Here is a 27,762-nt window from a genome sequence, read left to right on the forward strand (position 1 = left end):
AGGTAGATAACATGGTTGGGTTTTTGGGATTTAAGTCGACCGTATGCGACAAACTTACGACAAATTGTGATGATGGATAAGTCACCTTTCAACCAACGAGCGCTGTCCACTAGAGTCTCGTGCATAAATGTCAAGTGTGAAGTTGTGCTGTACGTTCCTCCACACAGAGAGGAGGCATAGAAAAGGTCAGGCGAGTCCAAATCTTCCTCCTATATCTAGGATGAGTTAAACAGTTGCCGCTGTAAAAGGAAATGAGTATTTTAATATTTTATCCAAAATGCATCTTTTCTCTTTGGCAGACGTTTCAGAGATGCATTGTTAAGCTGTAGGGATAAAAAGAGGATACCATTTCCTTTTTTAACTGATCTGTGCTGTCTCATCCAAAAGCGTCATTTAAAAGTGGAGAGGTGGGCCTTAAGACGGAGCAACCCCCAAAATACATCGCCCAGCTCTTCCTTCCCACCCCCCCCCCCCCCCCTCCCCGAACAGATTCTTTTCTTAACAGTGGTATCCCATGAACACGAGTTTATTCATATCTTGGTATTCTTCTAATATACAAGTAAATCCTCACATCTACCTTTAAACCCGATTTCCGAAGTTATCTGGGGTCCAGTCTTTGATCTTTTCTAAAAAGAGGAAGAGAGCGGGCTCATTCCCCGAACAGGCGCTTGTAATCGGGTCTAGTAACTTTAAGGCTTAAGGAACTTAAGTGTGACTTCATAAAAAGATTGCGTCAAAAGTCTCACTTACCTGTAAAAAGAGAGCGCAACAGTAATTATAAACCTTTTAAAATGTGATAGAATGTTGCTGTACCTCTTTCCCACACACAGTTTACTCGAGTTCCCTCTTAATCCCTCTTCAAAAATTCTTCCCATGTGAAAATTCATCACTAAAATGCGAACTGTGAGACGTGAAGTCCTAACAAGCTTTGAAAAGCTCTTGGGTTCGTAATCCCCTGATTACAATTACTAATGGCAAAGGTCAACTGTGAGACACGAAGTCTAAACAAACCATGTGATGCCTTTAGGCGCCTGGTGCCACTTTTAAAAAAGTTTCGCCTGATGACTCTTGTTTCGACCAACCTGCTAAAGAATTTAGAACCCCGTGTTTCAATTGAACTTTACACGGTTTTGGTACCGCGCGTTCGTCAAATGCGACGTTACTGAACGATCTAATATAAGTAAAGGATATCACTCAAACATACGGGTTCTGTAATGTTGTTTTAACTCGTTATTGTTAGGAAAGATGGTCTTCTAAATTATTTACATATTGCTTACTTAGTATTTAACACGCAATAAACCTTAGAGTCACATCCGTGGGTGACGAACAAAGGGAAAAGGAACTCGAGTGAGGTGAGACACAAATGTAAATATTGCAAACGAACCTGACAAAAAATATGTTATTGTGTACCAATTTCGTGACAGCTTCGTCAAGTTGTGTTAGGAAAAGTTAACACTAATTTCAGAGTAGTGTAGTGGTAACAGTGAACAAAAAATTGAATTAACTGTTATGGAAGGACAATCATTTTTTCAGTAACGTTTTAGCAAATAAGATAAAAAAAATAAATAATGCTAAAAAATTTTGTTTTTCCTTTTTCTAGAATTAAAGTCCAGATTTCATCATGAGAGGGGCATTTTTATTTACCATTTACCTATCAGCCTTAGTGGCCCTAGTCACAATAACCGAAGGAAAACATGTTTCCCCGACGAATGAGGAAGGAACAAAAGATCACGCCCTCCACACTCACGAACACGAATCTCACTATCGCGAATCTGGCGTTGGAGAAGAAGAAGGCTCGTTAGATTGGGGAAGTGGCAGTGGTTCAGGTTCTGGTAGGAATTTAAATTTATTTCAATGATGTTGAAAAAATTGTAATAGGGAGAGGCCCCTTTTACATGACCTTAAATTTGGCACGTTAAACATACTAGCTAGGTTCACATTCGCCTCCTTATCAAAATAGATTTGGTTCCCAAAGTATCTACTGTAGAACAGCCCTTACTCCTGGGTAACTCCGACCGATTCCGAAAAAGGACTCTCAAGAAAATAAAAAACTACATCATCTCAGTGAGGTGTTGGTGACGGTAAAATGACACCACATGTAATGGGGCGTGACCGACCTGTTGGAAAAAGTTACCAATTCATGGTGTCTTTTCGTAATCTTATTCAATATAACCACCCTATATTACATCCATTTTTCTAAACTGAACAGAAAAATCTCGGTTGAGCGTCCAAACGCCTTTCCCTTTCGAACGTCAAATTATAGTCTTGATGGCAGTAGTGGTGATTTAACGACATTTCTTTTGTCATTCGCTTAACAGGAAGAAAGGACGCATCCGTCGGATATCCCGGCGGGGGATACCCATCTCCGTATCCATCTCCGTATCCATCACCATATCCCTCCCCGTATCCTTCTCCCTACCCCTCTCCGTATCCATCACCATATCCCTCCCCGTATCCTTCTCCTTACCCCTCCCCGTACCCATCGCCATATCCCTCTCCGTACCCATCGCCATATCCCTCCCCGTATCCTTCCCCGTACCCCATGCCTTATCCCGCTCCATACCCTTACCCCGCTCGCTACCCTCCCCCTAGTCCAAGTGAGGAGGAAGAAGAAGAAGAAGAAGAAGAAGAAGAAGAAGAGGAGGAGAATGATAAACCCAGACATAAGAAACCCAATAATGATCGAAAGAAAATAGAACATTGACAAGGAATCACTTAGAAACGAACTCGACTCAGACTCCCGCTTAATTATGGTGTTTAAGTTGTATGTTGTATCAAAATGCATATCATCTGTAGTAACTTTGAGGTAGAAAGCAATAAAAACCATTCCACATAAAATTACATATCTTCTCTTTTCGTACATTTATTCACCATAACATTTTTCAAACAAATTTTCTTGACAGTTCGACGGTTTCTAGCTCCTCTTTAGCTTTCTCCTCCTATCATTCGGATGGAAAACTGTATGATCTGGGGAAAAACGTAAGGACGGAAATATCGAGTGCAATCCGTTCTGATTTAGAATGACTGTATAGTTATGTAAGGAGTTATATCAAAAACTATCAAAGGAAGGAACAAACGAACAGGAACAGTACAGTGAAGAAACGAAGATTTGAATGAGTCTGAGAAGTTCAAAATCCGTGGTTAACATCATTAGGTTTTATCAAAAATCCCCAGAACGTAGCTGATAACGTAAACTGTCACTTATAAGCCCTGGGCTCATTCAACCTCGTAAGGAGTTTTAGACAGCGTATAAACTGAATGGCTTATATCTGAAATATTAAAAGCGCTTCAAAACGCGCTGCAGGAGTGCTGATCAAAATACGTTTTATATTTTTTGGTTTTTAATTAGGCCTCAAAACTTCACGATAGTATGTACTCATTGACTAAGTGAGAGGGCCGGATCGGAAAATATTTAGCTCAAGGTCATTACGTACGGACCGAGCCCAGTGAACTCAGTCAATAAGCATTTTATCATATGACCACAAAGTGTTGAAAATTTCGTTTCAACCCGAATAGGACGAAAGACGGGCGCACACGGGCAACCACAAAAAATAAGATGTTAAAATGAAATCTTTTCCTTTTTTTCAGTCCGAGCAAGAAAACGTACAATCCATTAATAGATGCATTTTCTTTACACTTTCTTTTTTTCCTCTAAGTTTTCGCAGCAAAGTCGTGTGCTGGGGTATGAGTGCAAGGCCGGACGGCTCTTTCTGGTCCTGCTCACGTCAACCCATCCGGCCCTACAAAAGCCAGCTGTGATTATGGCTTGCTATGGGATTGCACGCGTGGAGCCTTACGGGTCATAAATCGAATTCCTATCTCTGAAAACAAGTAAAGTTAGAAGTGGGGTAGAATAGGGAGGGCTTATATCTGAGGAGGCTAATAATCGGATGCGTTCTTTTGTTTTCAAGTAGATCGGCCTATAACAGGGGGATGAGCCTTATAGGCAAGCAGTTTACGGTAGCACATTTGACTAGCGGGTGTGGATATGGCTACAGACATGCGTGCAGAGGGACGAGGGAATACTATCGTATAGAGGAAGCTGTAAGCTAAAACACTAAACAATCGGTAGTTAAAAGTGCAAATTGAATTGAGAATTGACGGTTTTTAATCACCCCGCCAAGAAAAGAAACTCTTAAAAAAGGAACCGATGTGGGACTGTTCGATAAGGGCAGAGGAGTTACCCAGAGTTCTCTAGTTCTCGTTTTTTACATAAACTGCCATTCCAAACCGATGACAGATTTGAAAAAACAAAGTGACGAGCACTACTACCACCAATACCAACAAGAACTCAGTTAGACAGATAGCTTAACTGGTCAGTGATCCTAACCCAAAACTCACTCAGTAGTAGTGGGTGGGGAGGAGGAGGATTTCGGTTTTCATGGTTTTCAAGGGGAAGAGAGGAGGAATTAGTCGACGTCAACAGGGCATGATGGGGGTACCGGTAATATATAAAATTAACAGCCAATTAAATGCCAATGAAGGAGGGGGTGGGGGAATCATAAGGATATCAAAAGAACCTTAGGGATACGATTCGATAACTTAATTTATACAAGGTATTTCCATCAGTCAATTTAGAATCTACCTACCTACCTAACTACACCAAAAATAATCAAAATATTTAAAACATAAACACTGCTTTTCAAGGAGGCCGTGTCTAAAAATTTACTTAAACTTAATCATTAGGGTGCGAGCTGTGCGATTTTGAAGCCATAAAAGGCCTTTTTTTACAGTTTCCCCACATCACATTGCAATAGTCAAAATGTGCTTGAACGAGGTTACTACAAACTTTTATTAAAATTTTAAATGGAGTGAGATGCCGAATTCGTTTAATTGCACCAATGGCACAAGCTATCTTCTAGCAGATATTTTTAATATGGCATTCCCAGTTTAAATTTTGGTCGAAATAAACTCCAAGAGATTTCATGGAGGTGATTTGTTCTACTGCGTTCTCGTTTATAGGAGAAGGGGACTTCCCGTGATAACCTCTGCCTTGATGCAATAAGTATAAACTTAGTTTTTGTCATATGTAGGGTAAGTTTGTTAACTGACAGCCAATTGTACACATTACTCAGGTCATTTATACGCTCAATGTACAGACAGGTTTTCCACGAGAAAGAATGACATTAAATTACGACCCATCAAAAGACAGATAAAAGAAGCATTGTAATATTAAGAAAGAGCTAGACGTTTGAAGTCACCGGTAAATGAACCTAGGTTTTTGTTTATATAATGTATGTCTTCGTTTCAAGTTCAGGTGGACCAGTCTTTACGACCTTAACGACTCATGACCAAAAGCCTCGTTCCCGTTCCCTGAGAACGAGGTTGGTGACCAAAATAACTTACATTTGAAACCGAGTTCGACTTCCAAAAAAATCTAAAATAACTCAGCGAACTCACAAGGAAACATTGGTGTTCCTCCTCAGTAAATTTATCATCACGGTGTAGCTGTCACCAATTTGTTAGCGAGACAAATATTTCCAAAACCAAATAACCTTTAACCTGAAGAAAATTAAAAATCAAGGCTCTTCTCTTCCCTACTATACTCAGTATACCCCTGGCCCTCCCTCCACTGGGTTCTGATACAGTCATCAACCTAACACTCACTAGTGTAATTGCCCGGGTGATTTCTGAGATTATTGATAGGGAAATTACGTTATACCTTGAAACAATCATCCAAAAAAAGAAGTGATTATGATACTAGAGCACTATTTTTCCAACTGTACTTGAAGGGTAGCGAAGAAAATTTAAAAAAACAAAACAAAGTAACAAAATTCAGTTGCTACGAAAATCACCTAAAACTAATATGTAACAATGACTTTCCTAAGGCCATAATAATCTTCGTGATTACTTCGTGCGCGTTGGGAATCAATCGACAAATTCAATTTGCCTTCAGCAAGTAATGATTCTTGTTGATATCACAGGCTCTCACTCGTCCTCTGTCCCAGGCTTCAGCTTCTCCTCTGATTTAGGCTCAAATGCGCCCTCCGTCTCATTTTCTACTTCGTCCTCTGATTTGTACCACCATTTTCTTTTCCATAGTTCGTCTGTTGGCCACTCGTGTTCAGATCTGGGGTTTCCTTGCTCGTCCTATCACAAAAAAAAAGACATCTTTTTCACAACAGATGTTCATCTTTATTTGTGGTCCTTCATGACAAAAAATAACGCGGCGTTGACATAAAATACTTCTTACTACCTGATTGCGAAGGCAGTAATGAAGGGCGTATACGAGTACTTAACACTACGAGCCAATAAAATTTAACTACCTCACCGATGTTAGCCAATCAAACTTCAGTGAGCAAGTTGTCACGATTCAGTTTGAAACCTAGACTTTTGCTTCGAAAGAGATGAAACGCTTGTCTTTACACTGAATAGTTCATGTCTGAGTTTCTCGCATTTTGGCAAGAGAACTTCGTGTCGTACAATTTACTGGTTATCATGCTCGTAATCTCAAATTAGTCACACGCCACGCTATCGGACGATCCAAATTCATAACTGACCCGACTACTTTCTTAGTTGAATTACTACCATTTCTAAACTCACATGATAATACGACCCCAGACTAGTGATGTTACTCCGACGTACGGCTCCGCTCAAATCCTCCACTTGTTCCTTAGTCATCTTGACACCTCCAAGGCGAAGAGTTTTTAACCGCTGAACACAATGGAGATGTTCCATGAGAGTGTTCAACCCGTCACCGAGGGGGTTGTACGACAAGTAGAGCTCACGCAAGTTAGGTGCTTTGTGGAAAGACCTGGCGATGGCAGCGGCTGGCCCCGCAGTGATATTGCAACGCCAGAATCCCAAAGTGTCGAGTCTGTTTGTAAAGTTGAGACGAGACACCAGATTCTCCAATATGGGGGCATCATACATTTTACCCACTGGAACAGTCATGGTCATAACTCGGGGAAAAATCACATATGGAAGGGCCTTTATGAGTGTCTTCATTTCTTGCTCTTCCAAATTTTCAGTACGGATCTCTGAAGTCAATGAAAGGCAATGACGAGGGGGGACAGGTGAGCCTTCAATGTGCTCTGTCAACGGCAAAGCTGTGTTGTTTGATCCATTTGGCCGGTCACCGACAGAGGTCTTCTTTGTCGGAGTGGATTCAGGTGACCGAGTGACATCGTGGAGCATTTCGATTGGAAAAATGTGATCGTATCTTTTATAAATGCGAGCAAAATAAAGGTACACGAACGAATTGTCCTCTTTTTTCAGGAAAAATTGTTCCACAGTCTGCGAATTGTACTTCTTGAGAAACATCGAGGCTTCCACTTCACCTGAAAAGCTAACAAGTCTACCATTCACATCTTCCAGGACGGCGATCAGGTCGTGATAGTCTTGCTCTGGATGCTTGCTACCGGTGAAAAATACGTAGTTTGGTGGTTGAGTGCATTTCAGCAAGTGCTCGCTGGCAATAACATGGAGTTGATCAGAGTCTACCAGTAAAATACCTCCAGTGCAAGACAGATACAGGCAGTAAAGATCCTGTCTCTTCTCGACTGATAGGCAAAAATAGCTATGTGAACAGAGTGCAAGGAAGTGCCTTTGTTTCTCCGACAAGTCCTCAAATGATGGTGTCTCGCCGAGTATGTTTTCCGTGAGTCTTTCTTTCTTTGCTGCAGTCTCCAGGTGCTCAAGGATAATACTTGAGGCTTCTCCAGACATTTCACTGACAAATTTGATTACTTCAGTCATCTTTAAAACCTTTTCAGAAGATTCAACTTCGGAGAGACAGGTCGGGCTTTCATTTCTTGAGGATGCAAGTTCTTCCTTGACGTACCAAGCGGCAAGGAACTCCTGAACGGATTTATGAATGAAGAAAACCTCTTTCTCAGGCTTCAGACTTGAGACATTCAGAGATTGAAATAAACCTACGTCAATCAGTTTCTTGGTTAAATCATCGGGTAGTTCGCTGTGGCTCATGGAGAGAGAACCCTGGTTAAGGGCGTTAAATGCAAGTTTCCCCAGTTTCAAGAGATCTTCTTTGTAGTCATCTACTTTCCGAAATTTCTTTGCATGTGGTTCTTTTGCAGTCATGTGATCCAGCAACATCTGAATGAAATGCATGTAGATGCTGGCTCGTGATTTGAGGTATCCTTTTTGACCTTGTTCCTGCCAAAGTAAGCACAGCATCACCAGAAGAAGTGGTATTTCTGCAACTTTTCTAAGGCCTTTTTCCTCCAGATGTCTCTCAAACTTAGCAACATCTTCTTCATCGTTCAGAAACTTTCTTGCAAACTTTCTAAGTTGAAAACCACTGACAAACCCATTAACCTGGCATTCCACGTGACTGCGTTCTGTCAATTCATCTGCCCCTTCCGACCGCGTTGTGACAATGACGGAACAATTTCTAAGCAAACTACCCTCCCAGATGTTACGGACAGGAGAGCATTCTGCACAGAAGTACTCATCATAGCCATCCAAGACCAAAAGAACTTTTTCTTGGTTCGATTGAATGTACTCGTACAAGCTCTCGACTGAAATCATGCCATCAGCTGGTAACAGTTTGGCAGCCGTCAAAATATCTGGCATGGTCTGTAATTCACACACATCTCGCAGCCTGATAAGAAGCACAAGTTCAAACTTTTTGAGGATTTCCTTTGCTTGATGTAACCAGTCGAAAACAACTCTTTTGGCAAATGTAGTCTTTCCAATGCCTGGTGGCCCAAACACCAATAATCGGTTTGGTTCGTCGTAAGGCCCACAACTCTTAAACATGTCAGTGTAGTCATCTAGTTCCTCTTTACTATCTTCGCTAGGTTTGCTTTCTTCCCTTTGCCATGATAACTTTGTGTATATTTCATTAATGTACACTGCAGATTTCGGCTTCCAAGGAATGATTTTTACTTTACAAACTGTGCGATAAAATGAATGAAGCTCTTTCTGGCACTGCTTGAGATCGAAGGGTTCTAGAGGTAAACACGAAATAAAACAATCACGAATCTCTAGCTTTCATTCATCTGCACCCAAACAACTAATTACCATTTCCTCCACTTCAATTTTTTCCCCTAAACTACCCTCCTCCCTCCCCCCCATCGGCCCATAGGGTGTGGTGGTGCCTTCGGTCGAAAGGTAAATGATAAATCATCGCCAAATGACCAAAAAATAGATACATAAACAATGAAACAAATAATGGGATTTAAAAAAATAGGGTGTTTGAAAAAGAACCTCTATTCGAGGTAAGTTACGTTAATGCTATGATTTAACACCCAAAAGGGAATCCAAAAAATGGGAAGGGAATAAATATGAGAAAAAAAGGAAAGGAAGGAGGTGAGGCGCGACGGAAAGGAAAAAAGGATGATAGAAGGGAAGAAGGAAGAGGTTCGAGTTCACAGAAAATAGCATCCTTGACTCAACGGCGCTAGCTAAGTTTTTTTTAGGTTGCTGTAAAATTAATGACAAATGAATGTCGATAATGCGAGAAACCTGACATTTTAGGTGCTAACTTTTGCGAAGACTTTTTGCAGAAGAAATAATTTTATAGATGAACATTTCTCTTGAAGGGGTACGGTAAAACTACTCTAAAGTGTCAGATGTGACTTTCATATTACATACCTGCTGACCGCGTTCTCTTTTTAGGATTGGCAAAATCCGATAGTTTCTCGTCTATCTCATCTAGCTTGACTTTCAGGCTGAACTCATCATTCCACCATGTTTTCAAAAGCTCCTGATAAAATTTCTCCTTTTCGGGGTCCATGCTCTCATTCGCAAGACGATCAATGGTGTCTCCATAGCTTGAACCTGCTCCTCCTAATCGCACCAGCGTTTCTCGGATCTCTTGCCAGTAGTGAGTGAACTCTGTATCGTCAATCGAGGCATTGCTGACATGTGCATAGACTGTGTTTCTGTAGAACTTGACGCGAGCAATGTCAGCTTCTAAACTCGTGTCTGCTGCGGTTGGAAGATCATCCCAACCAGTCCCAGGTTGGGGCAAATTGCAGATGTTCCTGAATAGAACCATCAGAAGGGTGACATCAAAGTCCGCAGACGAAACAGTAGTGGAAGTGGGATAAAGTATGTTCCACTGAGATGGATTTAATTTTCTCCTCTTCAAAAGTGCCTGCAGTTTACTTTTAACTCCACTTTGTGCTAACACTTTGTGCAGGTCGATTGGTGGGTGAATTCGATCAAATACCTCTCGCAAAACTTCTGTTCCAACATCGATGAGAAGGCGACACAACCGGGCATAATTGGTTGTTTCTCTGGTAGAGGGAAATAGTGCGGAAGCCATGATGAGCTGAAACAATTTCAGATCAGAATAATGAGAGACGGATCCATCACGGTGGAACTGCGGTTACATTACATAATTCGAATGACTGAACTAATGGAATGATTCGTTCTGTAAAAATGACGAGTGGAGCATTTCGCCTACCGAGAATCTCACCACAACAATTTATCCTGCGTGACTGCAGCGTTTAGTGCAAAAGGTGTAAAAGGTGTAAACTGAGGATAATTTATTTCAAACATACTGAGATTTCAATTGCGAGGGGTTCACGGTCGTTTCGATACAAAGTGGTTTCGGTACACATCAAAGTCAATTCGCTACACATGTACTTTAAGTCGTTTCGAGACAGAATACCATACTAGAGCGAACACAAACCTCCGTTGTAAATAAAACAAACACACTCCGCGAACCTCCAGATGTACACAAGCCTCCAACGCAATAAGAACACGCCAACGAGACTTAGTTTATTTATCAAGAACAGAGATTTATATAAATACATTAGACTTTTTCTATAACTCCAGCGCATATTAATCCTACGATCAAGAAACACAACTGAGGAAACAGGAGTTATTCTGGTGCGTGGGTAAGCGGGTTCGTAAATTATCATATCAATAGACGCGTAAGCTAATTGTTCTAAAAAACTTGCTTATTTTACCCTAGTGATAGCGAATAAATCAATCCAAACGCTTTAAACTGATATCAGTGTATAAAACACACTGGAACCTGTAGAATGTTCATTCGATAGTAAGATCACGACAGTTAACAAATCAATCAGTGAGAACCAACAACGACATAGAGGGCTGGCAACTTGGGCTGAATCGCCGTGCGTCTGGAAAGTCCCAGCTTCCTTTGTACCTCCTGATCCGTCTTCTTCATCGCGAGGCCCGTCGGACATCTCTTCAGATCAGGCTTGTGTCCAAGAAGTTACGGCGCATCCGAAAACAAAATTTCTGAGACCTCCAAACCAAGATCTTCAACCTCTGGAATGAGTTCAACTCTGGTGCCCGCAGAGCAAAAAAAACTACTGAAGGCGTGTTCCTACCTCAACGGCCCAGTAGCTTCATAAAATGACTCTTTTCGGAGCCGCCGCGCCTTGCTTTCGTCGCTTTGGACGATTTCAGGTCGCTCAAAATGGCTTTTTTAGGAGCCACCACATGTGCGAAAGTCATGATCAACGTAAGCGTACTTTCGTAATTTAAATAAATATTCAACAAAGTTTATTCTTTTATGCTACGGGGAAACCGAGTAATACAACTCGTTCGATCGAGTCGCGGGAAAACTGGGTATTACAACTACGTCGATCGATCGAGTCGCTCAATTAACTGAGTCGAATTTTTGCTTGAATAGAAAACAACAAATCACCACACATATCAAAGACGAAAACTAACACGCTTCTGCTTAACTTTTCTCGAGTTTAACGAAACGATTTCAGTTTGCATCGAATCGACTTTACAGTTTAAAGAATCGACTTCGATTTGTATCGAAACGGCTTGTATCGAAACGACTTTGTATCAAAACGACCGGACACCTTGCGAAGTACCATCGTTGAATAAATGAATGAAGGACTTTAAGTGTCAATAGTATTTAGCTTGAAGAAAACTAATTGGAGTTACTGTTTACGCATTAAAATATACTCAAGCCACAAAGTTAAAATTATTTCGTTCGCGTCTCTAATTGGGCGAACGATGTATTTTGACAGTCGTTCGCTTTCTATCTCTGAATTGAAATGTGAAAAATCTCATCGTACCATGGAAAATGCTTAAACGATTTTTAATCACTCGTTGCGATGCATCGAAAGACTCACACTCGTTCGTTTCTTTGATGCGTCGCAACTCGTGATTAAAAATGTTCGGATGCACCTTCTATAGCACAATCTCTATGTAACTACATAGATTAAACAAACACGGCAAGTAGAAGCCATAAAACTTGTCCAGCCTTAGGACCGCGAAAGGGACAAAAAGGCACGCTAAACGAGCGTTAATCCACTAAAAACTCAGGTCAAAAACTTAATGACCATACTAGTCACCTTACCGAAATGGCGGGAAACTTAACCGAGCGTGGACTGGGCTGGCTACAGTCACACTCTACTTAACGCTTTGAGACCCAAAGACAATTAACATTCATCTCCATGCAAAAAAAAAACAGTCTGAAGGCGATTCTTCCTTGTAAGAAGGGGAAGTAATGTTCGGCGCAAAACCGACCTAAAACAATTCACACCGATAAGAGAAGAGCAACAGATCAAAAGACATTACTCTACTTCCAAAGGAAACAACACTATCGTCACATTCTTTTACCGTCATGATAAAATAATCTGATTAATGCTTCACTGACCAAGGATCAGTATCAGGGCTTCTGTTTACCACATAAATAGAAGCGGTATAGAAAATACGTCAACACAAATACAGAACACTTTGCTACATGATCGACGTACGAAAAAGGCTCGCATGCCGACAGCTAGATTTGCTGATCGTCAAAATATCTCTCAACATTCGCTGGTATGTTTCCATATAATTGCCCACTGCAATGGCCTATGATGCTCTTTGTATTCTAAGCAGTGTTTAATACATTTTTATACAAATATTTCTAGAAAGACGTCGTGTACGACAAGAAACAATAGCATATTTGTCTCGCCAATGTTTGTGCTTCAACATGGTTAACACCCTTCAAATGTCAAAAGGAGGTTTAAAATCAAAACATACCTTGTTGCGAAGGACGAAGTAGGTATTGCGGAAGTGATTAAGACAAGGCTCTCGGTGTAAGATGGCATAAAATGCCGGCCAAAGTAAGTTTAGTCGGAAGTTTGTCCCTTAGATAACAAACTGATACATGCTCTGCACGTTTCCTATTTATTTCTTTCCAGGCAGAGCGAGAAAACTCAAAAAGAAAAGGAGTTCCATCCTACAGCTCTTATAAACATATCGACAAAGCTGTATTGTCTCCTGTTCAGTCGGCGAGGTTGCTAAATTCGCATAAATTATTCGCATTCAGAGTCACGCAATAGTACCCTTAAACGTTGTTTCAGCCTTGAACTGCAAAAAACCTTCGTAAATACATACATACAAGTGAAAACGGCTCAAAACAGTTCTGAACAGCCCTTTGATGAAACAAAGAACCATTTCGAGCTCTTCTGCGTATAATTACAAATATCACAATTTTAAACGAGAGTTCTGAAATGACACTTCTTGAGCGATGTACAGGTTAAATCAAGGAAATTTCGCTTAATTTTTTATGGCTGTTTCCTTCACCCTCGTCGATCTTATAAAGTTTCTTGTTGAGCAGAGTTTTAGCTTAACACTGTAGCCGCTAGGACCAACGCTTGCAAAGGTAAGCAAAACTTGTAAATAGTATCGCCAACTTAATGGCGTTTTTATTCTGCAACTGATTCAAAAAGATCTCAAGATGAAATTTCTATTGTCTTGTACCTCTAGCCGGTAGGATCTCAGGAGGCTTAGAAAATACTACCGGCGAGAGGTGCAGCTTGCATATTTAGTCGACTTTGGCCAATTTTTACTACGGTTTGCTTCACAATTTACTTTCGGCACTCCGGATTGGTCTTAAACTCCTTGGAATCACTTTTTTCAAAAATACCTGTACATTTATTTATCTTATTTGGTCTTGTACCTCTAGCTGGTAGGATCTAAAGAGGCTTAGAGGTACAGCTTGCATATTTAGTCTCCTTTGCCCAATTTTTGCTACGGTTTTCTTTACACTTTACTTTTCTGCACTCCAAATCAATCTTAATCTCCTAGGAATTACTTTTTTCAAGAAAACATGTACATTTATTTATTTATTCTATTTGGTCTTGTACCTCTATCTGGTTGGGCTCAGACAATACTACCGGCTAGAGGTACAGATTATTTATTTTGCGTACTCTGCCCAATTTTTGCTACGCTTGGCTCCACGCTTACTTTTCTGAAATCCAAATTAGTCTTAAACTCCTTGGAATCGCTTTTTCCAAGAATACATTTATTTATTTATTTATTTTTTGGTCTTGTACCTCTAGCTGGTAGGATATTAATAGGCTCGGACAATACTACCGGCTAGAAGTACAGCTTGCATATTTAGTCGATTTTGCCCAATTCTTACTGTGGTTTGCTCCACATTTCGGCACTCCAAATTAGTCTTACAATCCTTGAAATCACTTTTTTCATGAATACATCTACATTTTTTTATTTAGTCTTGTACCTCTAGCTAGTAGGAACTTAGCAGGCTAAGAAAATACTATGGGCTAGAGGTGCAGCTTGCATTTAAAGCAAATTTCGCTCATTTCATTTATTTTTTGATATATGAAAAACCTTCTTACATTCCTTGTTAGTCTTGTGCAGCCGTGGAGTCATTCCATACGTATATTTTCATGCTTTGTAGTCTTGTTCGTCTGCTAGTAGGAGCTTGGATCACTCAGAAAATACTACCAGCCAGAGGGGCAGCTTATGTATGTGAAGTAAGCTTGAAATCATTAACATTGTTATGTTTTAAATGAATTTCAAGTAAATAAATTTTATACTAGTCCGATTTGCATTTTCTTTTGTTGTGGATTTTTTCCAATACAAATCAAACCAGTTTTAAGTGAATTTGACTTGAAATTCATTTTAGACTTGGACATGTCGACCAGATTTACTGAAGTTTGTCATGCAATACTCTGCATGAGTACGGGTGGAATTTCTTGGCAAGGAGCAGTCTCTATTTTCATGATAATTGTGTTTGATTAGAAGAATTGTTGACAAGGCAAGCCATTGTCTGAAATACGAAAATCAAGTCATTTTAGGTAGTTATAAGATAAAATGATTCTAATTCACCAAATTGACATTTTCCTTTTGTATTTTCAATGATATTTAACAGCATGTAGGACAGTATGAAAACCTTAAGGCAAGTTATTATTGAAAAAATAAAATTGTCTTTTATTATAGAATTTGTATAATTAATTAAAATGGATTAGCCTGTGCCTATGTTGTTTCTTGTATTTTTGAATAAAAATTGCTAGGAATAAAAAGAAATCGAAAATCTCTCATTTGAACAGAAACCAGAAACCCTTTACTTGTTACCTAATACTCTCTACTTGTTCTTTAGTTTCACCTGATTCCCCATAAATAGTCAGATTTGATGCTGATAGCTATGAGGTTATTTTACGGACAAAATATCGAACATGGATACATTAATGTTTTGTTCAATTACATTATTGTTATGCGTTATAATACAAGTCTTAAAATAAAATAAATCAATTTCATCCGGAATACATCGATTTTGGATGTCATACAGCGATGTTATGCAGCATACATTGCTTTCCTGACTCATTCATGCGTGACCTTATATAACTAAAAGATGTTCGATAAAACTAAAAGATGAGGAAGCGGAAATAGAAATGACCGGAAGTCAGATTAAACAAGAAGCCCCGGAAACTAACACTTTCAAAATGGCGGGAAATAAAGGCAGACGATCAGTGAAGTTTGAGAAGCACTATGCAAGGTGTACGGATTTGGCTGCCCAACATCGAAGGATTTTTTACGTCTTTGGGTAGGCTACTGGAAAGTGCAGAAAGGCAAAGGAACACTGCGTCCTACGACTCGGCTGAATTTTTTAGTCGCTGTTTTCAAGAAAACGAAAGAACTCTTGTCACTTTGACTCTAAGAATAGAAGAAGCCTTCCCAAATGAAGTTGAGGTGATATCTGATCTAAACGAACTTGTTTTTCTCATGAACGAACTTTCAAGGGACTTTGACAGAATTTTCGAGGACTCGGAACGGTCTACGTTTACTGCACCATCGTCCCTAAACGATCGTCTTTCAACCGTGGCTAGGAACGGTTTAGTCGGCAAACCAATGCTACAGATCTTACAACAACAGTTGCAAACTCTGCACAATGACGCCGGTTTTCGTTGGGCTGATATCGGAAGAATTCTTGGATGAGAGTATTGCTTATGGCAAAATTGGTTTTGGCAAGATATAGACATGAAAGGATGATCCATCCTTATCTTACTTTCAGTTAACAGTTGTGTTATTCTTGGGCCCACAAACCATTTTTATTCATAATTTTTCATAGGACATAAAAAAAAACACATAGAATCATAATCACTGATAGATTGAATAGGGGAGGGCGTAACTTGAGGTTTTAAGGAAAAAAATCTTTGTACTTGGTACAATCATCCATGACTTTACAAATGTTTATGGGAATGTTTTGCTCCTTTATTGCTAGAAATTTCTACTGCTCAAATTAATACAAAATCTCTGTTAATTTCCTAAGTAGTGGCCAGGGAAAATATGCCAGTGGACTCTTCATATAAAACAATAAAATTTTCAAATCCGTTTGGGTTACTCAGGAAATGTTCCACGTTCAAAGTTCCAGTTTCAAGTTACTCAGCGTAATAACTGTTTCGTTAACAGCATGCCAAACTCAACACTAACATAAAAGAGCTTACAAGAGCTAATTTACAAGGGTATAAACTTCTCTGCAATAGCCATTATGCATGCAATGTAGCCACAGCTTTACCTCATTTGTTATTGTTTTGAGTGATTGCAAATCAAGGCTAGATCTCAGGCTTAAAGCGTTAATACTATGAAGCATCTAGTACATTCAAAGTTTTACACCCCTTTGTATTAGTAAGGCTGTTAGATTTGAGATTATAACTGATTATTGTTACTGTTTCCCATTTACATTGTCATCAGTAATTTTATTCTTGGCATACTGACATGTATAACAGTAACCAATTTATACTAACTGTATTAAGAGTTCATTCCAAGTTCATGAAGTTAATACAGTAAATCATGAATAGCAGTTTAAATAAAAAGAAGCAATCTGCAATACCACTTGGTAGGCTATGATTCCATCATGATCACCTGTTTGGAAGGCTGCATCTCCAGCTTCTTGCAGTGACAATTCTTGGTTATGTGTCAGAGTAGTAATTGTGTCAGGTACTGAAACTGCATAGTCACTCTGCATGTCAGGTACAGGCCCTTCTTCATCAATCCCATAATGATTGAATAAATTAACAGCCTCGCTGGCAGTCACATCTGTCACAGCCTTATACCCAGAATTTCTGAAATGTAGCATTCCTTGTATCCAGAGCTGATTGGGAGAGAAATTGCATTATGTGCTTACAGGATGATTATTCCACTGACCGATAAATTAGTTAATTGCATTATTAATCAGTGGAATGTAGACTAGATGAATACAAAACAGATGCACCTCATCTGTTGGATCTAAAATTCCACGGTGCTCAAGAAAGAGGAAAATGTTTGAAAAGCGACTCACAATAACCCAGTTGACATCACACCAGAGATGCTCTATTCTCTAGTTATGAACAGATTTTCCAGTGATGTGGCTGCCTCTATTTAAACCTCTTTCTTGCAGCATGAAGCGAGCAACTTCTATGTTTTCCATTCCAAGATCACTGCGAACTCTTGATGGTAAATTGTAGAGCTCAACAGCTGACTGGAAATACTGCATTACAGTTAAAGCCCTGTTATTGGTTGATGCCTAAAGGAATACTATCATTCTTGAAAAACCATCTAAACCCACCACGAATGATAATTTTGTATGGCTGGATTAGTTTGTGGTTGCCATCAATGTGCCTTTTGGAAATACTGCATTACAGTTCTGTTGCTGCTGCTAAAAGGCGACAATTAAACAAGGAGGTCCCAAAGACTAATCTAATTCAGAAAGAGTAATTATTTCCTTTTTTGTTAGGTAGCGAGAACATTTGGAAAGCCTTACGAAAATAGTAAACGATACTTACAGCATACTAAAATCGCGCGTTTTTTTCGAACTTCACGCGCAAGATTCTTAGGTAAACTAGTTTCTTGTCTCCCTGTTTGTAAAAGAGCTCTGTTGGAAAGCCTAGAACATTTTCCTTTAAGATAAGACGACGTTTTTACCGAAAGAATCTATTTTCTTCCGCGAAACCTTCGCATACTGGCCAATATGGCGCTTTTGTCTGCGTGTCTACAACCGCGTTATAAAGGTTTTAAAAACCGAACTAAGTTTGTCCCTCCCGCTTCCTGTCCGTTTATTTATTTATTTATTTTTTGTGTGTTGCTATGTGAATTGACAGGTCGGCTCGTTGCCATGGGCCACGTGCTCATGTGTGAGATAAAACACAAGTCGAGCCGGATGTTGAGCGAAATCAAGCGAACAATCGCCGAGTCAAGATGTAAGTCACCCGTGTTCATGTAACTGCATGTAATATTATCACCGAGCCGTGCGGTTTAAAATTGTGAAGATTCCTTCAAGTCGCACTAGGATGAATGCCTCGAAAAGAGCAGAAGACAAAACACCACGACTGTTTACGCCAATCTACTACTTCAAGTACACGTTCCGTTTTAAGAAAGAAATTACAAGCCGAGAAGTTAGCCCTTGAACTAAAAATAGCCGAGCAATCGTTCGCTACTGAGATCGAATGTCTGCGAGCCGAACAACAGCAGCGTGCAAAGCTTTTGCAACTCCAAAAGAAAGCTGAAGAATCAAGATTGGAATACGAGTTCGAAGATGCCATCGCCCTAGAACAAGGCATGTCGAATAAAGGCGATATTGATGAAGAGTTGAATGAATTACCTTTAGATGGTGTGAACGATCGGGTCTCGCGCTTAGACCTGGAATTACTGAAAACACTGTTGTTGAAAAACCTGAAATTAAATCCATTATACCGGAAGTCGTAACAGAGGTTTCTAGTCAACCCTGTAAAAAGGACACATGTGAATCATCTATTGCTAAAGATCAAGCTGAGTTGAAAACCTCTGCCACGGGAAACCCTAACGTGCAGACGTCGAAGACAGACCAGTAGTTTGAGAAAATGCTGCCAGCCTTTGTGAAAATCGTTACACCAAATGTGCAGAAATTTAATGGAAATCCATTAGAGTACTCAAAATTCAAAGCAGCGTTTAATGTTGAGGTAGATAAAAGGGAAGTTTACGATGCAACAGAGAAGCTTAAATTTCTGCTAGATTGTGTAGATGGAGGTGCAAAATCATGTCTAGCGAAATTCATGCCAGGTTAAGACAAATACGAGGAGGCACGGGCTGCGCTTCAGGAGTGTTTTGGCCGTGTAGACACAGTTTTGTCATCTGGAAAGAAGCGCATAGATCAATTTCCGACCATAGTGAAAGAAAATAGTACGTAGATCAGACAGTATCAAGAAATAGTTTCTGGGCTTATAGGCATTTTCAAGGAGCACGACTTCCTTCATGAGCTTAACTCGCAAGTCCCTGAAGCAACTGTTGCTAAACTTCCTGCACGCCTTTGCGGTAGATGGGCCGAGTTTGTCGAAGGAAAACCAAAGTTGTCAACCTGGGATACATTTGCCAATTGGCTGGAAAAAGAGACAAAAATCAGCGAGTCCAAGCAGCGGTGGATGCTGTTTGTAGGAGCCACAGGAGAATCTTTACGCACCAACTATGGAACAAAGAGGTGCCCAATTCACCAGTCCACTAATCACATTTTGCAGGAGTGCAAAAGTTTTGAGGGAATGTTGACTAACGAAAAGGTGAAAGTTGTTGAGGAACACAAACTATGTTTATGTTGTCTATTACCTGGTCATCGTTTGAGTAAATGCCATAGAAGGAATAGATGCAAAGTTGAGAACTGTGACAAGCGTCATCATACCCTCGTACATGAAGTCGACTTAAAATTTATTAAACGGGAAAAAGCGAAACGTGAATCAGAACGAGTGCCAGATGTTGAGAGAGATCCAGCACAAGTCTCCTTGGAAGGTGAAGACTCGTCACCACGTCAGGCTAAGGAGCACGAGGGGTATCGCCAATCAGCGTACGTAGGTTGTGAAGCTGGTGGTCGTGCCTTGGTTGAAGTACTTCCTATAGTTGTCTTCGGAGAAAAAGGAAAATAACAAGTGATGGCCTTGCGCGACTTAGGCTGACACAACACTTATAGATAAAGGTTTAGCGCTCTCACCAGGACTTCAAGGCAAAGATGTAGATCTCGAAATTCAAGGAGTAAATGTGCGGAAGGTGTTTACTTCCCAGCACATCAAGAGATGTCGTGTCGCACGAGTCGGAAGAGAGGAAGCCCAGTACTCCTTGCAAGATGTGAAAAAAATTCCTAACCTAAATGGTCCGAATCAGAAGTTGAAGTGGTCAATAATCAAGCAAGAGTATCAGCACCTGAAGAACTTGGACTTACGTGACACCGACACAGGTACAGTGCAACTCATAATTGGAACTAACAACTCTGACTTGATTCTACCAAAGCAAATTGTGAAACCCTCTGGTCAACCGGAAGTTGACAGAGTACCTTATGCAGTTGAGACCCTACTTGGATGGGCGGTGACTAACTGGTTACCTGGTGAGCGAAGAGTACCATCTCCGTACAATGGGTTCAAGGTGTATGAAAGAAGTTCAGTTGAAGATGAGGAGCTGAAGCAGCTGGTCGTGGCTCAGTCAGAGATAGAAACGTTTGCTGTGGTGAAGCTAGCATATCCAACCCGTTCAATTAAGGACAAGCGAGCACAGTCACTAATGGAAAAGACAACCTTTAAGAATGCGAGTGAAGATGCGTATGTCAGGCCTACTTTGGAGAGAAGGGGAACCATCTCTACCCAAAAATTACGAAATGGCAAAGAAGAGGCTGCAATCCTTAGAGAAGAAGTTTGAGAGCTGCCCCGAGGTCAGAGAGAGAGAGAGATGCAAAGTCAATCCAGGATAACATTGAGAAAGGCTATGTGAAGAAACTGAGTGAAGAGGAAGTACAGTGCGATAGTAAAGTGACTTGGTACTTACCACACAGATTTGTCATTAACCTCAAGAAACCTGATCGTCTCAGAAGAGCATGGCCAGAATTCTGACAGTCAGCGGTTTGAAACGGGGGCTCGTGTATCCAAAAAAAAATTCTTACTACGCACGCGTTCTTGCATCAGATTACATACAGCAAATTATGGCGAGCTGCGTAAGGTATTCGAGCAAGAATAGCCGCGGTATATTTCTTCAAATGCACAATATTTCTTCTGCGGACCCTCTTTGGGATAAAAAAAAATGTAGAAAAAGAAAAGCTTATGTCTCTTCTGATTATTCTGCCGTGGAAAGGCTAATCTCGAGGAGGACATCACATGGAACGGTGAGTTCACAATTTGCCCTGGTAATATATTTCATTAATTTTCTTACATACTAAAGTTTTATAGTTAAAATTTTCAGGTTAAATATTTGGTGAAATGGAAAGGGTACAACGGGTTTTATAATAGTTGGGAAGATTAAGAGAACTTGACTACCGATCTTATCAGGTATTTATTGTTGTGTCATTTTTTCAAACGGTACTTATATTACCATTACAAGTAAGTAATAAGCTGATACATAGAAAGGTTTATACTTAACTAGTTTTTTTTCACCAATAATACACGCAGTGATTGCTGCTTTTCTTTTTCTTCTGCCTCAGCAGTACTTTCAGTATAAATTGTTCATAGACAACCCCTCTTACAATGTTTCCATTTTCATTATTTATTACAGAACTTATGACAAGCCAATTGTTGACAAAGAGAGGCTAACTCGACACGTTGATAACCTGAGATTATCAGTCCTCTTTAAATTAAGAAGTAAATCTAGGTCTAATGCCATTTTGGACTTCGATCGTGATTGTTTTCGTTTATTGTTTTATGGTGAAGGAAAGAAGGGAAGGGAGAAGGGGTATACTTTGTAAGAATAAGGATGATTTTAACAAATGTGATTTACCGGAAAACTGGGACAGGGTAATTGATTGTAATGATTGGGGGTAAGGGGGGAAATTAGATTGTTTTTAGCAAAATCACCAAAAACATATTATATTGTAAATGGGCAAATTCAAGAAGATCAGAGAATGTTAATTGAGAAACTATCAATCGATTTCAGTCGCCAACCTGTAACTATTCAATCATAGATATTATGATAGCACTGAAAATGAAATTAACTGTAATGGCTTTAGGGAAAGTAAGGGGTTCCGCTTGAATGCAAAAGCTACTAAGAATATGACCAATAAGTGAGTTGAATGTACAAAATATAGATGGCCCCTGTCTATTGACCCAAGGATTAATCCACAGTAATGAATTTTCTTTTATTTACAAAGTTAATTATAATTTGTTGAGTTTATGTGTTTTCACTGCACTCTTTGCTTTTCATGTGAGTTTGTTTATATAATTTTGAATGTGTAAGGGAGTCCCTCTTAAAGTAACTAAAGCCATTTCATGCTCCCAGAATACTAAATATTTCGTGTTTTCTCATTGACAAATTTCCTCCAGTTGTTTGATTAGTTCAGCCTTGTTTTTGTTGCTGAATCCTTTAGCATTTCCCTTCTTTAATTCGTCTTTCAATTGCTTCACTGTCATATAAGAACAGCTAGTGTCAGTGGTAATGGATTCAGGGAGGGGATGTTCATTTTGAGCTTCAATAGATTGCTAAAGAGGATCTTGACTTAAATTTACGCGTGCCTTTTTTCGGTTTTCTTTAATTTCAACATCCCAGTAGCTGTACTTGCGCTTCATGTAATTGCGTACTTCCCGCTCGTGTTCTTTAAGCTCCCACTGACGTTGCTCTTGTCGCAGAACATCTCCTGCAGAATCCCACTTGTTGGACTTTCTCAGAATTATTGCACGAGCTACATCATTGTTCTTTTCAACTCCTTGCCCTGTAAATATTGTAACTCTCGGTTCCATTGACAATGCCAAGAGTTATGTTTCTTTTTGCAGACATAACGGTCTGCTCTTCCTTTCGTGTTGAACTATTAGGGTTAACTGTCAAAGAATCAGACAGTGATGTGGTTCACAACATCACAAGTAAACCCATCTGTCAAGATTCAGCCACTCAAGCAGAAGGAGAAAGAAAGTATAGTACCTTGTCTGCACAAGAAAAAGAGAATGTTGAAAAGTCCTTTTCTTTTTAGACAAATTTTGTGTGGGGGATTCATTTTACCACGAAATTTCCATGATCACTGATAGTCTACCAAGGTCCTACTTGGTCAAACAATGCCGTGATGACCTGAACAAAATGTGAAAAATTGAACCACTAAATGCTCAGTTTGAAGGGGCTAAAGTAACTTCCGTTGAAACTTTGTTTAAAATACATATCTCTGATTTCCTGAAGCAAAACAGTGACTTTGACCCCATCACTGATAAAATCAAAATCAAAATCAATGGTGATGGTGCAAGAATGACGTGAAATTCAAATTTTATTTTACCTTCATTTTCTATTCTGCAAACAGAGTAGTAAATAAAAGTTTTCAAGGTCTTGAACTTATTTATCACAGTTGAAAGAGGTTTTCCCTGGTATGAACTAATTCCCATTGAATTTTCCAATGATGCAATATAATCTTCAAGCTCTTTGTTTGTTTTCTGCAAAACTTGGGTTTCATTTTCCTTTTGGTTCACTGCCAGCACCATTTCCTCATAGATTCTTTCCTTCTCCAACTCTAAATCTTCATAGGCCTTTTTCCAATCTTGTAGTTCATTTTGTATGTTTTCAATTTCTTGATAGAGTTCATGAACAGGTTTTATTGGACACTCCATAACATGAAACTTTCGGACTCGATATTCCAATTTTTTTCTTGCCCTGCCCTTAGTTTTTTGTAATCAAATGAAATTTTATAAGCAATATTTAACAAGCCTTCTTCAATTCCAACTCGTATATTTTCATCATCGCTAAAGGCAAAGCATTGCCCGAATGAGCACTTTTCCACCAAATCTGTGTAGCTGAACCTTTTTGCCGTAGGTGAGTTTTCTGCTGCACTTGTAGAAGGAGAATTTGCCTGTATCTCTTCACATCCGCTTGACAAATCATAACCGAAGTGCTACGCGACAGAACGTTTCGTTCTTGAACAATTTTATGCCATTCGCTTAAAAGAGGATAAGGAATTTCCAAAGTAAAAAGCACTCTTTTCTCTTTTTTCCTCGCCTCATATCTTAATTCCGGTTGAGTGAATCTGATTGCATCCTTAAAACGCGAGCAACATTGACTAAATCCGTCGCTCATTTTACTTGCAAATTTTCGGAGATTGTGTGACACCATTGCACAATTTCTTAAAGCACGGTTACATAGGTCAAGTAAAGCATTTTGGGATTCAAGATGGAGGACGAAGGGGCTAGAAATTACGGCTTACTGTCGAATAAAAACACGGCGTTTCCCCGAAATTTTTCTTGGGTTTTAAAAATGGCGTCACATTGAGGACTATTCAGCAGTATTTGGGCTGTTTTTGCACCAAGTTTGGAACCGATTTGGTGGCTTCAATAGCTCCTAATTTTGCATTACAAATGAAGTTTAGCATGTGAACAAATCAGTTCGATCTGGAAGAATATTCCTGTGAACCAACGAAGTGGGGTGATTTTCCTGGGCCCAAGAGGATATGCTCCGGTTTGCCGGACTGAAGGGTGATCCGGGTACGACAAAGAGGAAGATCTTGAACCAAGCATTCTCTGTTTGGGATCCACGAGGACTCCTCCTTCCATTCACTATCAAAAGTAAGATCATCCTGCAGAGTCTGAATCGTATGAAGTACGGGTGGGATGATGAGTTGAAAGAAGCTGATCTTCAAAAGTGGCGTGAATGGCACAGGGAAACAGAGAAGCTTGACGAAGTGAGAATTCCAAGAACTGAAACCTATCCGAGAAACAGAACTTCATGTATTTTGTGACGCCAGCCAGGATGCCTATGGTGCGTGTGCGTACCTGAGACGTGCGTTTACAGATGACACAGTAGAGTGTAGTCTTATTGCGGAAAAGGCCGTGTTTCCCCTTTAAAGTTACTGTCTATTTGCCGGCTGGAGCTCATGGGAGCTCTAATAGCTGTGCGATTAGCTGAAACACTGGTGAACGAAATGACCGCAAAGATAGAGGAGATAATCTTCTGGAGTGACTCCACCACAGTCTTGTATTGGATTTGCCAGATAAGTTCCACTTATAAAGCATTCGTCGGCAACCGGGTGTCTAAGGTTCACACAATTATGAGCAATCTGGAGACCACACTGGGGGCGGGCACATTTCAATGTTCAAAAAAAATACAACTAACTATGCAAGAAATTTGTTCCCAGGTTATGAGTATACAAGTCAGTTTGTAAGTTGTATGCACCAGGAGATTGCTCACGGCTAGAAGAAGTGGATTGGTAGTTCAGACCCATGCTGAACAGGTCGAAGGGTAGAGACCAGGCAAAGTGTGATCCCGATGCTAAAAGTTGGCAGTTGGGTTCTAGACAGTTAAAGACAGTTTAGAAGAGTCCACCTCGATAAAAAAAATCCAGGCAGGTAGTGTTTGTGACCTGATGTGCAGGTCAGACTTGACCTCCCAAGAGTCCGGCAACCAAGCACCAACGGCAAAACAGGCGGATGAGGATACGATTCCCTAGCGGCCGCGAAGGCGGAAGAGAGCGACACCCCGTGCCTCCGAGGAATGTTTTTGAGCCAGAGGCTAAGAGAAGGACACTGCATTCAAACGAAACCAGAGCCGAGGAGTTGTGCAACAACATGTGAAGAAATGCCTGCTTTTTTTGCGTTGAATGATTTGTTTGGAATCAAGTCATTACCGGAAACAAGAGTGTACTGGTCTAAAGACAATTTTGTTAGTGTTCCAACCGTCCAAAAAGTCAAACCAAGGAATCGCTTCGACAAGATTCGACAGTATCTCAGTTTGAACAATCGTCTATACACGCAAGATGACCCTGGTTATGTTAAGCTATTCAAGGTGCGTTCTTTGTTGGATAGACTTGACAGCAGAATCCACGAAGAATATCAGCCATCGAAGTTCATTTCAATAGATGAATGGCCAAGTACGAGGGAAGACGGCTTCAAACAATACAAGCACATGAAGCCTGTGAAACGGGGAAGTAAAGTATGGGTTCGTAGCGATGCGACAAATGGTTTCGTTAGCACCATGCAAGTTTACACGGGCAAAAAAAGTGGCGGCCAGCCCAAACACGGTCTCGGAAATCGTGATGTTTCCGACCTAGTGAGCGATCTGATGGGGAAAAATTATCACATCTTTTGTGATAACTTTTTCACTTCTGTTCGACTGGCTGAAGATTGCTTTCCGACAAACTGTACCTTTGCGGAACAACACTGGCGAAACTGTCTTTCGTCGGTGAGGAAACATTGTTACATCTGTGTGGAAGGACAAGAAAGCCGTGTCTTTTATAGGTACTCAATGCGATGCAAGGGGAGCCGAAACCGTGAGAAGAAAGCAAAAGGATGGAACGTATATCGAAGCTCCCTCTCTAAGTTAGGTTATTATTTAGGAAGTCTGTAGATGATTTTTTCGGTATAGTGTGTAGTTTAGGTAGGTTCGCGCTAGTTATATTACCATAAGTGACGAAGTCATTTTTAGCTTATTTTTAATTTGTTGTTTTTTTGATAACAGTACTCTTGCACTGTAGGGCTATCCTGTATAAATATTCGTGGTAGAGCTCTACAACCAGTGCATGGGGAGAGTCGATCACAGTAATCAAATGAGGCAATACTATGATACATCACGAAAGGCAATCAAATGGTGGCGGTACCTGTTATGGTTCACCCGGTTCACTCGGAGGAAATGGGCTCACCCCGGAGAAAGAAATTTCCCTTGCTGGGCTCAGCCCACTTCAAAATACATTCTTAGCATTCTCGTTGTCAAACATTCCCAGATTTCATTTCGGTCGTTCTGTTACCATGTCAACAAGAGCTGATCTTTCTCAAGAGATCGCATATCCTCTATCCAGCGTTTGATCGTGACCATAGCTAATCTAGATCATAGTCAATCGTGACTTAAGTATTGTACCAATCGTTTAATCATGGCTTCATCAAGGAAAAATAATCTGTTAACTGATGTTCAAAGATCCATTTTGTCTCGGTATTTTGACCAAGGCATGACTGGAAAGGGTCAAGCCCACAACGATCTCATTGAACAGGCCAGTGCAGAAGCCAAAGTGACTAAGGAAACTGTAAAGGTAAGACTTTATTGGTTAAAATGCTTTTATAGATTCCATATATTTATGTTAGATAGTAGCGTAAATATGGAATGTTGCTTGGATCCTTTTCTGTCATCTCGCTGGTAAGGCGTGTGTTTCGGACCCTTTTACTGGTGGTTGCCGCGAATGTCACGCACCGTAGTGACATCTTCCAAGCGTTTTTACTATTAAATAAATTAGTTATACACTTTTGAATTCAATAAAAACCGATTCGATTTACTATTAGTTCTTTATTTTTGATTGAATATTTAGAATTGGATTGGAAGCGAACGAAAGAAGAGAAAAGCAGCGGCAAGTTCGACTTCGAGTGATCAAGATACCGCACCGTCAGCAAAAAGCGTAAAAAGCATCCCCTGCATACGAGCTCCCACGTCATACAATAACTTTTGTAAGGAGCTGTTCAACAAAGGTAAAAGTTTATGAAATATTCTTCTACGCCATTCATAATATTACGAACAAACAACACAGAAGTTAAACCCGTTTTAAACTTTATGTTTCTTTTCAAAGTGAAATTAATCCAAGCTATGCTTGATCGAGTAGGGTTTTTGTCGTTCTTTAGTAATTGGAAAAGTAGTTTAGAGCTAAACAAGAGAGTAATTAAACTAAACGCTCATGCACACTTTGTATTTAAATTCTAGATCAGT

The 27,762-nt window shown here is 40.0% G+C and overlaps 4 protein-coding genes, 1 long non-coding RNA gene and 1 pseudogene across 7 annotated transcripts in view; 4 read left to right on the forward strand and 2 right to left on the reverse strand.

Moving 5' to 3' along the window:
* The first annotated feature begins 755 nt into the window (after window positions 1-755).
* LOC131779068 (nematocyst expressed protein 4) lies at window positions 756-2,827 on the forward strand. Of its 2 annotated transcripts, XM_059095601.2 has the most exons (4): window positions 756-1,206; window positions 1,282-1,352; window positions 1,601-1,832; window positions 2,319-2,827. In XM_059095601.2, exons 3-4 carry the CDS (start codon window positions 1,622-1,624, stop codon window positions 2,702-2,704), a joined length of 597 nt encoding a protein of 198 aa, XP_058951584.2. In that variant the 5' UTR covers window positions 756-1,206; window positions 1,282-1,352; window positions 1,601-1,621; the 3' UTR covers window positions 2,705-2,827. The 2 variants fall into 2 exon arrangements, with proteins under 2 accessions (XP_058951584.2, XP_058951585.2); XM_059095602.2 differs by having other exon boundaries at window positions 1,134-1,352.
* A 1,767-nt stretch (window positions 2,828-4,594) lies between these two features.
* On the reverse strand, window positions 4,595-13,240 carry LOC131779057 (NACHT, LRR and PYD domains-containing protein 12-like). Its single transcript, XM_059095588.2, has 4 exons — window positions 12,928-13,240; window positions 9,559-10,240; window positions 6,544-8,912; window positions 4,595-6,090 (listed from the first exon to the last, which is right to left on the reverse strand). The coding sequence occupies exons 2-4, from the start codon at window positions 10,232-10,234 to the stop codon at window positions 5,929-5,931; spliced, it is 3,207 nt and encodes a 1,068-aa protein (XP_058951571.2). The 5' UTR covers window positions 10,235-10,240; window positions 12,928-13,240; the 3' UTR covers window positions 4,595-5,928.
* Window positions 13,241-16,052: 2,812 nt separating this feature from the next.
* The window catches only part of LOC136279391 (uncharacterized), a 29,564-nt gene continuing 17,854 nt past the window's right edge, over window positions 16,053-27,762 (reverse strand). The window contains exon 4 of one of the 2 annotated variants that reach the window (XR_010716823.1): window positions 16,053-17,287. This is a non-coding gene — a long non-coding RNA (uncharacterized lncRNA). Of the gene's footprint in view, window positions 17,288-21,439; window positions 24,784-27,762 lie in introns of those variants that run through there. The other variant, XR_010716824.1, reaches the window with a different exon arrangement.
* On the forward strand, window positions 19,357-20,823 carry LOC131770043 (uncharacterized). Its single transcript, XM_066164615.1, is given in 2 exon segments — window positions 19,357-20,086; window positions 20,088-20,823. Coding segments are annotated over 2 exon segments (1,254 nt in total). The 5' UTR covers window positions 19,357-19,568.
* On the forward strand, window positions 26,050-26,836 carry LOC136280019 (piggyBac transposable element-derived protein 4-like; annotated as a pseudogene).
* Window positions 26,797-27,762, forward strand: part of LOC131770598 (uncharacterized) — a 1,301-nt gene continuing 335 nt past the window's right edge. Inside the window, exons 1-3 of the mRNA XM_066164617.1 lie at window positions 26,797-27,097; window positions 27,371-27,527; window positions 27,757-27,762. The exon at window positions 27,757-27,762 is cut by the window's right edge and continues 170 nt beyond it. Coding sequence (XP_066020714.1) covers window positions 26,942-27,097; window positions 27,371-27,527; window positions 27,757-27,762 — 319 coding nt within the window. The 5' untranslated portion in view covers window positions 26,797-26,941. The remainder of the gene's footprint in view (window positions 27,098-27,370; window positions 27,528-27,756) is intronic.

This window comes from Pocillopora verrucosa, chromosome 3, assembly GCF_036669915.1.
Source record: "Pocillopora verrucosa isolate sample1 chromosome 3, ASM3666991v2, whole genome shotgun sequence".
NCBI classification, from domain to species: domain Eukaryota; kingdom Metazoa; phylum Cnidaria; class Anthozoa; order Scleractinia; family Pocilloporidae; genus Pocillopora; species Pocillopora verrucosa.